This window comes from Macaca mulatta, chromosome 1, assembly GCF_049350105.2.
Source record: "Macaca mulatta isolate MMU2019108-1 chromosome 1, T2T-MMU8v2.0, whole genome shotgun sequence".
Lineage (NCBI taxonomy): Eukaryota > Metazoa > Chordata > Mammalia > Primates > Cercopithecidae > Macaca > Macaca mulatta.
In genome coordinates this window covers 17,213,429-17,225,842 of record NC_133406.1, presented here as the reverse complement: position 1 = coordinate 17,225,842, position 12,414 = coordinate 17,213,429, and the positions used below count along the sequence as shown (strand labels likewise).

Sequence of the window (12,414 nt, the reverse complement as noted above, 5' to 3'; positions counted from 1 at the left end):
CCTGAAAGAGTGAACACTGCAATTTAATAAGAAGATTCAGAAAGGTTGTTTTGTATTAATATCGACAGCTTGAAGGATAGATTTGCTCAACAAAGGAGAAACTGACCCAATTATGATTAACAGATACTGTTCACTAAAATCAAAAATATTGGACATAGATTGGATGAGACACAAGAATTATGGCTGGTGTTACAGAGTTAATGGAAATGCCCTCAGACCTCAGATGACATTATTAAATGGATACGATGGGATGTGCCAGTCATCTGGGTTTGAGCCAAACTCAGACTTGGTGCTGGGGGAAGGGATACCTTCCTTTTAACTCTGGTTCTGACATCCTGAAAAGTCTCAAGATGTTGAAAGGGTCTTGGAATTAATTACTTTGGACATGTGGATGCCCAACACCACCAGTGCAGGCTTTGTTTAGAGGCTACCAAACTGTCGTCTTCGTCCAGAGAATGATTTTTATAAAAAAGATGTTGGAAAATTATAGCTACTGAATAGAACATATGGAAGTCCATGAGAGAAACAGTGGAGTTCTTATTTTAGGCAGGATGGATGAGGTCTGCTTTGACTCTAAAAATAATCTCAATTCAAACTGATATAAGAAAACATTTAAAGTTGATGGTGTCCAACAAAGCCTAGATTCTTCTGGGAAGTTAAATTTTTCTAGGTAGCTCATTAATCTGAGTCTAGCTATCACTGGCATATGAAAAGTCTTGAGACTGCTGCAAGGGTTGAAAAAGGGAAAAATGTGATGTTTTAGCCTCCAACAAAATAAAAGATAACCTAAAGACATTTGGAAAAAGAAATTAAGATTTCAGATTTTTGCTGTTTTTGAAAAACCAAAGAAAAAAACTGTAGGATGTGTTTGGAATGTTATGGGAAAATACATGATAAAACCCTCAAACCTCACTGAGAATTACTTGTCTATTTTTCAAATCTGACTTGCCAGCAAGTATCTATCTGCCTTCAAAGTTTCCCTAAACAGTGTCTATTAATACTAGTAATTAAATTTAGCTTGCAGCTTTGACCTTCATCTCAATGGCCGTATCTTTATTCACTGCATACTATGTGCCAGGCACAGAGCAAAGTCCCTGCTCACATAAGCTCGTATCCCAGCAGACAGACAACGTGGAAACAAAGGAATAGAAGTACATAGTGTGTCATCTGAGCGGAAGCTGTGGAAAAACATCAAGCGGAGGGAGGGCCAAGGGAGGCTGCTATTTTGGGTGGGTGATCAGCAAGGCCTTTCCTCCCAGGCAGCGACTGAGCAGAGTCCCGAAGCGTATGAGTGAGCCAAACCACCTGGGGCTACGAAAGTGATGCAGACAGGAGGATTCGGCAAAGGTCTGGAGAAGGCAGGAGGCAGGAGTGATGCAACTATGTTAACCTGTGGTTGCTCTCTGTTGGATTAGCGCCTATCGGTTTTGTAATTGAGTGTGGGTGATGGGCATATGCTTGGAATACACCATTGCTCACTTTATTTTTGTTCTTTTTCTTCCATTTCCCTCCTTCCCATCCCTTCCCTTCCTTCCTTCCCTTTTTCCCTGTTTCTTCCTCCCTCCCTCCCTTTCTTCCTTCTCCCTTCCTCTCTCCCTTCTTCCCTCCCTCCCTTCTTTTCTTTTCCGTCCCTCCCTGACTTCCTTCCTCCCTTCCTTCCTCTCTCTCTCCTTCCTTCCTTCCTTCCTTCCTTCCTTCCTTCCTTCCTCTCTCCTTCCTTCCTTCCTTCCTTCCTTCCTTCCTTCCTTCCTTCCTTCCTTCCTTCCTTCCTCTCTCTCTCTCCTTCCTTCCTTCCTTCCTTCCTTCCTTCCTTCCTTCCTTCCTTCCTTCCTTCCTTCCTTCCTCCCTCCCTCCCTCCCTCCCTCCCTTCCTTGTCTTTCTTTTTCCATTTCTTGCTTTTTGAGCATTATCCTCCAATTACTCTTCATCACCCCTTTTAATTACTTACAAATCCAGAAATCTCTGACCTGGCTGTTCTACTGCCTTCTGATTTTTAGCTGAATAAATGATGATTCCTGGCCATTTCTCTCCCCCTAGGTGTGTATGAGTGAGAAATTCTGCAGCACCCTGAGGAAGAAAGTTAACGATATTGAAACCCAACTACCAGCCTTGCTTGAAGCCAAAATGCATGCCATATCAGGTAACTGGCAGTGTAGGAGATGTTGAAGCTGTCCAACTAAAATAATGACAGCCACCAGCGCACCGTGTTTTGCCCTCGATGAACATTCCACGGTTATTATGTCATTCTCAGACATCTGAAAGCTTTTCTGGGGAGTTTCACTAATGTACACATAATATAGCACAAGTTGTTTATCTGAGTACCGCATTTGGGACTTCCAGTTCCTGTTTCTTGAAGAGTTTAGAGACTGAATGTACTCTGTGTGCCATATGATTCTAGCAGATGTGTATGTAGTATTGTGTATCTGTAAACACTGAATGAGGATTATTGGGTGTGCTCAGACCCTTCCTGTGGGGGAAGGATGGTAGCATGAGACAAATGGATGTCCTTGGTTTAAAAATCTAGTCACAGAAACTTGGCGAATCCCCAAAGGATTATGCTCCCTCTTAGTCTGGCAGTTATTAAGGAATTATTTTTCCATTAATTAGTAGCTTGAAAACAAGAGTCTCTGAAAACAGTATCTTATCCTATCATTTGAATAGTGCATTCAAACACTCCTCTGTATTTGTTATTTTATTTTCACAATTACTGTATTAGGTAGATGGGAGAGAGACCGTGATCCGAATGGACTGATGGGGAGGTTGAGGCTGCGGGATGTGTCCTTTGGTTAAGGTCACTCAATTAGCTCAGCAGTGGCTGACCTGGGGCTAAAGTCCAGGCCCTCTCTTGGTGTATTATATACGGATATTTAACCCAGTTACATAATGACAGCTTCAAAAAGTTCTCTGAGTTTTGTAGGTTGAATGGACCCATAGCTCATCAGCTTCAAAAGAATCATGAAAATTTAACGAAAAGGTATAATAATTACATGTGTGGGTTTTAAATGGTATTTTAAGAAGGAATACAATAATTGGCAGCTTCTGCTCCTCAGATCATTAAACAACTAATGTTGGCAGCTAATGAGCAATTTGGTCCCTGGTGCAGTCACGCGTATTATTTACAACCCGTAGAACATGGCAGTGCGAATGTGGGGCTTGGCTCTTAACAGCTTCACATGCCATTTACTTGAAATTATGAGCCCATTTGCTAAGAGAAAAAAAAAGAAGATTGAACACAGTCTTGCTTCTGAGTTAGGGTTTTTGCCTTTCTTAATCAATATATCTTTCCCAGGAATACAGGTGGATGAGTCTGTATTAAGCCCGAGGGAAGAAATGTATAATTCAGGCAGCAGAGATAGCTTCACTCCAGTGTGAACAATCTCTCTTCAGACTCCAGGGAAAATGCCTAAGATGGCATATTGCATATGGGGTAGGTTTCCTGTTTTAGCTCTTTGGTCAGCTGAGAAAATTGGTAAGGCCTGATCTGCTGAAGGATGACCTGAATTAACCCTCCTGGTAACTGACCTTTTGACCTCACTATTATCTGATTGCACTGTATGCTCTTTGGTGGACGGACCCTTCAGTCAATGGGTGATACTGGTGATAAGGTGGTTGACATTTTTTTGCAACTCCTGCATATAATGCTATTTCTGTTTCCTCCTATTTCGATACCTTCAGAATGGGCAAACCTTCACTCCATTAGGTAAGATTCTTAAAACCCCTATTGAATGGAGAGGATCTTGAGAGATGTCATTAAGATTCTTAGGGGGTCTTTTGTCTGTCTTCAAGTTTCTATGATTCTCTCTCTTAGATTTGTAGACCGAATGATATGGTTTGGCTCTGTGTCCCCACCCAAATCTCATCTCAAATTGTAATCCCCACATTCAAGGGAGGGACCTGGTGGGAGGTGTTTGGATCATGAGGGTGGTTTCCCCCATGCTGTTCTCATGATAGTGAGTGAGTTCTCTTGAGATCTGATGGTTTAACAAGTGTTTGGTAGTTCTTCCTGCATTCATTCTTCTCGCCACCTTGTGAAGAAGGTGCCTTGCTTTCCCCTTGCCTTCTGCCATGATTGTAAGTTTCCTGAGGCCTCCCTAGCCATGCAGAACTGTGAGCCAACTAAACCTATTTTCTTTATAAATTACCCAGTCTCAGGTGGTATCTTTATAGTAGTGTGAGAAAGGACTAATACATCCATCCTGACTTTGATCTATGGCCTGAGGCCCTTTCTTAATTTGAGAATTAGTCACCATTTGCAGAGAGCAGGAATAAGAAATCAGTTTCATTTTCAAACCTGGTCAGATCTAGCTCCTTTACATGTAACAGTTTATTCTTTAATTCATCTCTCTTCTCCTGCATTTCATCACAGGCAGTGACAGGAGGTCAGTGGGCACTTCTGTATTCTGCCTGGAAATTTCCTTGGATATATAATTACAATGATTAAGGACTCTTTTTTATATTGCCTCAGTTGGTAACTCAATGACTTTTTTGCCACTACAAGGATATTTTTTTTCTAGCTTCTGATATATTTTTCTTACTTTTTTTCATCCTTCACTGAGGCCCATGAGGCTTCTGCCTACTACCACGTCCCCAAACCAATGCCTTGATTTTAGGATATTTTTACAACAGCATTCCATATCCAGATACCAAAATCTGTTTTCATTGTCTACTGCTGCATAATAAATCATCTCAAGATGTTGTGACTTAAAATATGACCAGTTATTTATTTTGCCCATGGAAATACAATTTGGGCAGGGCTTGGCAGGGACAGCTGGGGTGGCTCAACTGGGGTGGCTCCCATATTTGGTGGGAGAATCCACACCAAATGTGGTGCATACATATGGTCTGGCTGTTGAGTGCTATCTCTGTGGGCCTCTCTATAGGCAGCTTGGCTTCCTTACAACATGGCTGCTAGGTTCCAAGAGCGAGTGTCCCAAGAGAAAGGAAATGGAAATTTCTTATTCTTAAGGTCTGAATTCAGAATACTGGCATACATCTCTATTAATGTGTAGTAAGTGGCTCCCCAAACTTCATAGCCTGAAACAACAAACCTTTATCTCTCATAGTCTCTGAGAGACAGGAGTCCAGAGTGAATTAGCTGGGTGGCTCTGACTCAGGGTCTCATGAGGTTGCTGTTAAGACACACTTTGGAGCTGCAGTCATCTAAAGGCTTGGCTGGGGCTGAAAGATCTGCTTCCAAGCTCATGCATGTGTTGTTAACAGACGGCTTCAGTTCCTTGCCACAAGAGCTGTGCCATAGGACCTCTTGCAACATAGCAGCTGATTTCCTCAGAGCCAGTGATCTGAGGGAGAGAGAGCAAATAAGACAGAAACCACAGTGCCTTGTTAGGACTTAGCCTTCAAAGTCACACAGCATCACTTCTGCTTAGTGAATAGAAGCAAGTCACTAAGTTCAGCCCACAGGGAAGGGGAAGGAAACAGGTTTTACCCCAAAGGAGGAGTATTAAAGAATTTGGTGGGCATATTTTTATAACCACTGCAGTGTTACTTCCATTGTGTTTTATTGGTCCAGCATTCCTGATGCGCTGATTCAAGGGAAGGGCCATTATGACAAATCTCAGTGAGAGATGTGTCAAAGAGTTTCAGTGCCATGCTCTAAAAAGTGACACAGGGCTTACTGAGACAGAAGGATTTTGAGAACTGAAGAGCTGGACAGAAAGCTTTTCAGTCAGAGGAAATGGCCTGTTCCATTTATTTACTGAAAAGAAAAATATCATTGAGCATCTATGAAGTGCCAGATCTGGTTCTAGGCACTACTGAGGATGCAGTAGAGAACAGGACAAGATCCCCCTTCCTTTTTTTTTTTTTTGAGACAAGGTCTTGCTCTGTTACCCAGGCTGGAGTGCAGAGGTGAGATCATAGTTCACTGCAGCCTTGAATGCCTGGACTCAAGCCATCCTTCTGCCTTAGCCTCTGGAGTCACTGGGATTATAGGCATCCTGGCTCAATGTCTCTTCTTTTTTGATAGCTGTGTTGTCCCATTGACCACAGTGGAGTGGAGCTAGATATACCTGGGCTGAGTGTGGAGGAAAAGCACAACTATTTCTTCGGAAGGAAGAGCAGTCTAGATTGGCCCAGGTATAGGATTAGTATTGTGGTAGCTCTTCAAAGTTGGTTAGGACCAGGATACACAGAGCTCTGAATTGTAGGCTAAGGATAAGAGCATTTTAGGGAGCCATTACAATGTTTTAGAGGAGTACTGAATGACTAAAACCAGACTTTGGGAAGTGTGATCCAGCCATGTTGTACACAGAGGGGTGGATGTGGTAAGACCTCGGGAGTCATAGAATTAACTAAGATGTTAGAAATGAGAAAAGGAAGAAAAGTAGGCTAGTATAGGAAATCTACTACAGATAGGTAATTATTGATTTTTAGAAGAACCATGATGATACTGATGTATCCAGTTGAGTGTGGTGTAATACACATTAACAAAAGTAATTTAGAAAGCCCATAGTTTCTCTCCCTTTTCACTGACCTGTACACACCTTAAATGTGTTTTAGTCACCTCTTTTCTTTCCATTCTTTATTTCTGCTTCAATTTTCCTGTTCCGCAGAGAATAGTTTGGTTTAAAGCCGATAGCAAAAGTGGATTCCGTTGTTACTGTCCTTCCTAGATATCAGTCAGTTCTCACACTGCTGTAAAGAAATACCTGAGACTGGGTAATTTACAAAGAAAGGAGGTTTAATTGGCTCATGATTCTGCAGATTGTACAGGAAGCATGGCAGCATCTGCCATGGCTGCTCTGATGTTGGCATCCTGCATGTACTTCCCGCTCCAGGCTTGTCCTGCTCAAATTACCCCTTATTATTGATCTGGTCCATCTGTTGAGTCACCCTGAAATTTTTTTCTTCCACTTTGTTTAATGCCTGGCACTGAAAAGACAGCCAGTAGAAGTATTTATTTTTCAAAAAATGAATCCTTATTGGTTGGTTGCTGATCCCTAGAAATCTGTTGTTTTCATACCTCTTTCACTTGTCAGGCTTTTCGTCGCCTGCCCTGACTCCAGTGGGTATGTCTGGTTTTAAGCCCCAGTCCTCCTGCTCATCGGATCCATCCTCTGCCAGGTGATTGGAGCTGGCCGATGTTCCAGCTTCTGGACGCTGGAAGCCAGCAGCAGCAGCTGCCTGGGTGACAGCCCCACTGTGTGTTGGCAGGCTTCTCACTCACCTTTTTTAATCAACTGGACCTGAACATCTTGAAGCTAAACAAACACAGCCCTGCTATTTTGGCACAAGATGAAGGCCAGTCTTAAGTAGTCTGCAAACGCTGTGAAAAAGCTTTTAAAAGAGAATTATATCCAGGGCACCCAAGCTGCTTCCAGATGCCAGAGGCAGCCCTGCATTTTATAATATGCTTGCTGGAATCCCTTTAAAATGGTAGATGTTGGCCATCTTTTTCTTTTTTCTTTGCATTCCCGACAGAAGCACTTCCAGTGGATGGGCCCGGTATTATACCCTGTATGTTTTAGAGAAGCTCTAAATTTGTGTAGCTGTCAAACTTGTGTTTTTCACTCAGACTGCATGTTAGGATCATCTGGGGAAATTTAAAAATACTGGTACCCATGCAGCACCAAATTCCTTCCGTCAGAATCTCTAGGGATTGTTCCTGAATATGGGAACCTTCATAAACAGTTTCCACGTGGTTTTAATGTTCTGTGAGGGCTAGAACCGCTGTACCAGTGAGAGGAGAGCTGGCCTGCCCTGCTCACTTCTGGCAGATGGACTTTTGAGTCACATCTTTGCACACCCATGTGAAGCTCCAGGCCCAATGTGCACCTTGGGTAAGTACCTGCAACTGCAGCCTGGCCTTGGCCTGGAAGCACATCTTGTAGGATCACTGATCTTACTCTCCCCTGACCTTCTCCTTGTCCTAGAAGATGTGCCTGAGGCTGAGAGGCTTCCTTGTTTAATTCATCTAGCTGTCTGTTCTGAGAGCCCCCAGCTAAACTGAGGTTCTGGTCCCAGAGCAGCTAGCAACCTGTCCTAAGGAGAAATGAAGGGGAGATGGACATGGTGTTTACTGTGTGCCTTTCATAGGATGCTTCTTTTACCTGGAAGATGCAATGCCTAGTTGTCTGACCTGTAACCAGGGGCTCCTTGCCTGGGAAACTTGTTTATATGTCTTTGTGGCTCTTGCCTTTCCTGTGTTCAGTTTATGCCCACCTGCCCATTGCTCTGGTGCTGGGAGCCCAACCTTGTGCTCTCTTGGGCGTCCCAGGTAAAACCTGGCCTGGGGCATCCCCTGGTTCTTCAGATGGAAGGTGCAAATGCAATACACACCACAGTAGAGAACAAATTCAAAAAGTGTAATTTATGGATTCTGGGCAGGGAGGGCACAGAGAGACGGGAGGGCAGTCCTTTGTCCCTGGGCCACTCCAGATAGGAATGAAGCATCATGCAGAGAGAGAGAAACAAGACATACGACAACTGGCAGTGTGTATAGGGAGTAGGGTCTGGGTCACTGTAAGTTTTCAGGCAAATGTGTGAATGATCTGTTTAAAGGAAGCAGAGGGGAAGCAGGGAGCCCAGTTTGCTAGTCAGGGGAGATGCCTCTAAGTTTTTATCTCTTGCCGCTGGCTTGAGCCATTGGGTGTGGTTTTCTTCTAATGCCTGGGCAGCTGTCTCATTCCCGTTAGAGTCACCATATGATTCTAATTGCCTTAGAATTTATAGGAACCAGTTGGCAGCCCAACAAGTGGGCTCCTCTGGCCAACGAGGGAGCCTTCCCAGGACAGGCAGAGACCTCTGCCTGGTTATTAGATTGGCCATCTTTGGGTCTCACCTCAGTTTGGATACTTTTTTTTTTTTTTAATCTCACCTGCCCCCTTGTTATCTGTTTCCAAGAAGCAAACAGCTCAAAAATTTTTTTATTTTAAAATAACATAAGAGGATGTCTCTGATACTCCAAAAGCCTTAGAAAAAAAAAAAAAAAGGATGGTTCTGTCCAATTTGGCGTTTCATTTATAGAGAGTAAAAACTATCTATACCCGAAATGTATTCATTGCACACAATTGTATTTGAATGGCAGCTTGAAATCTTCTCTCCTAACTGATGATTTTGGGGAAAAAAAGAACATTTAAACAATAAACTAGATTTTCTAGATAAACACAAAATGGGTGAATTTCACACATCAAGTAATGGAAGTAGTTTTTTCCTTAAATTTAGAAACAAGGATTTAAATTTCCATCTTCTGAATGAATATTTGGCACCCAACCAATAAATATATATCATCTTAAATTTTCTTGAGAAAATATCCTTTTCTTGCATAATTAATTTAAAGGAAATTAAACGGACCATGTCAGTTGTCAAACAAGGAAGAATAAGAATTTTGCTTGTTACTAATTTTATTTACAATAGTATTTAAAGATAACTTTGTAAAATAACCCCAATGATATAATCTAAAATAAAATATATTGTATTTAAATCACTTTTTTATTATATACTAAGAAAAACTATTGAATGATTAAACATTCTTAAGTGGGTTCTTTGTATGGAACTGGAAAGAGCAGTTCGGATCACAGAGGCGTGGGCACTCACTGTGTTTTAAGTGGTCACTGAAAACACTGATTCAGAACAGCAGGGGCTGGCCCTGTACCGGGGTGGGTGGGGGCTCAAGGCCAGACCTACAGAGCACTCCTGTGTCTGCAGCCGCAAGGAAGCAGGAGAAGCAGTGACGATGGTCCAGGAGAGGCCACTTGACATATGGCAGAAAAACAAAATTCAGGATACAGACAGTGGCTGGGAGCATCAACTCAGTTGCTTTCTTTCTTTACTATTTTCCCTCTTTCCAAAAAAGTCTATGATTTAGATCAGTGACTGGAGGAGGGAGACAAGAGACCCAATAAAGATGTTTTCAGAGATGATGCCTATCCGGTGTGAAAAGCAATGAAGACCTACCCAATGAGAATAAGCAAAAGCTGTTGTGCAGAGCTTGCTACAGCAAGGGAGTCAGACACCATCACCTGCAATTTGGCAGAGACTCAAAGGTGGGCAGACGAGTGGGAAAGCTTTATAGTGGAAAAAGGTGAAGTCTTCAGATGCGCCCTGATTGGAGGTTATCGATGAGGGGAAGCTGGAGGCGGCTCACTAGAAGCGAACATCCTGTGTGCTTGGTTACGGGAGCATATTTGGCTTTCTCTGGTGGGTTCTAAGTTGGAATTGGGGACAAAAATTAGGGAAGCCATCAGTTATTAATCCAGTCCTGAACATTTTGGGCCAATTGTCACAGAAATTATTATTTAACTTCCTGGAGAGTTACTAGACAGCAATTTGGCTTCCAGCAGCTCTGACTTAGAGCAGGCCGGCTTCCAGGGTTGCTTTTTGTAGGTAGGGATATTGTTTTCTGGGAAAGTTGCTGCACCTTGTGGATCTGAGTTCCACCTTTTGATATGGCCTGGCTGTTGTCTGGTTGTCTATTTAGCCTGTCACTAGGCACCAAATTTTCTCAAGCAGTTGGAAAGTTTTGTGTGTCCAGTGTTATCTTCCCCTTGTATTCTATGAAATATGTGGCCATCTGAAATGTTCAATGTGCAAAGCCAGCCGTGGGGCTCTGCTCACAGGAAATGCTTTTGGCTGTCTCAGGAAGTCATGGTGACTGGAAGAAATGCACAGCCCTGACAGAAAATGGCAGATTCTAGCTGAAGGGACCTCCAGGAAGAAGGGGGGTGGGGAGGGGAGCAGTTGGCTGGGGCTTGTTGGCTACCTCAGTTGCGCTTTTGTTCAGCCAGCCCAAGCTTACAGTGGATATCCTTGACCTCGCCAAGGGAAGGCTCTAAAATACAAGGGTAGATCTTGATCTGGCTTAACTGTGCATTTGAGCTTACAGTTCCTTGAAAGATCTGGTGTCACGCAAGACAAATTATACAGCACTCTACTATTTCTGGAGTTTGATTATTCTCAGCACTGGCTTCATTTCTTTTTTTCCACTAAATAAGTGTAGTTCAAATGTGGATAGGTGAAAGTAGACAATCTTAGGAGGATCGTTACAAACTGAAATGTCCATGGGTTCAGGCAAGTGCCATGTGTGTGAGGGGTACCCCAGGTGAGAGGCCTGAGGTCAGGGCAGGTGAAAGGGGCCACGTGGGCACAGGATTCATCCCCCGCCTCCCCCCCCCCACCCCGCCATGTGCTCTCTCACTTTAGTGATGATTCCTGTCCAGGTATTAACTAAGTCACTTATTGACATGAGATCAGAAGAACCAAGTTCAAGTTCAGCAACCTTGCATGGTATCCTAGAACTCTGAAACTTTGTGACCTTCACAAGGTCACCTCTGGGTCTAAGTTTTTTAACCGGAAATCAAGGACAATCATTAAGAGACTCCCCTTCCTGGATTGTTGGGAAGATTAAATGAGACAATCCATGTAATGAGAGCATTGTAATCTCTAAAATTGGACTCTCAAATAATGACCTCAGGTGAAGGAAGAACTGTTCAAAATGCCCCAGGTACTATGAAGTACAGAGGGTAGGTATTTTTTTTTAAGGGATGGGGTCTTGCTGTGTTGCCCAGGCTAGAATGCAGTGGTATAATCATGACTCACTGCCACCTCAAGCTCCTGGGCTCAAGCAATCTTCTCACCTCAACCTCCCCAAGTAGCTAGGACTAAAGGTGCATACCACCATGCCTGGCTAATTTTTTAATTTTTCTGTAGAGATGGGGGTCTTGCTATATTGCCCAGGCTGGTCTCCAGCTCCTCAAGCAATCTTCCCATCTTCGCTTCCCAAAGTGCTGTGATTACAGGTTGTGCCACCACACCTGGCTGATATTTGAATTCAGAGAGGCTAAGTAACATTAGAACAGAATGGGTAAAGTCAGCTTCGGTATATGCCTAGGGATTTAAATTGTGTTATTTGCAGAATAAGATACGTTGACAAGTGCTTTAAAAAACCTATGAGAATACCCAGGTTTCATTCCCTTGTTGAAGAGCAGGCAGGCACAGGTGTATTGGGATGCCATAGGTGGCATATTCTTGTCCACACACCTCCTTCTGTGGCATTTAGAAAGGGCCCATGAAAGTTATGAAGTTTCAGGTCACAGATCTCTGATGGGACTTTCTTCAGGTATCAGCACTGACTTTCCAAATTTTCATCACTAAGCTCCTGGCCAATTTCAGCAGTCAGAGAGGTCTGCATCAAGCAGGGTCTGGTCTGAGCCTCATGGGCTTAGATCTGAGGTCAAAATACCTATAAAATTGTAATCAAGGGCATTGTAGCATTTTATCATGGCTTGGGTTTTGATATGAACGGTTTCTTTGGGAATTCACACTCATTCTGCTCTTTTAAAACGTTTGCTTTTATCACTGTACATTTTCCCAAGCCTTATTCCTCAGGATCAAAGAAAGGGCCCAGGCTTTAATTAATGATCTCTCCTATGTTTTACCAAGGGCACTGGTCTCTAG

General features: G+C 43.1%; 1 protein-coding gene across 1 annotated transcript in view; it reads left to right on the top strand.

The window, feature by feature from the left end:
• Positions 1-12,414, top strand: part of DISC1 (DISC1 scaffold protein) — a gene marked incomplete at its 5' end in the record, with an annotated part of 329,302 nt that overhangs the window by 107,346 nt on the left and 209,542 nt on the right. The window contains 1 exon segment of the mRNA NM_001114355.1: positions 2,038-2,140. Coding sequence (NP_001107827.1) covers positions 2,038-2,140 — 103 coding nt within the window.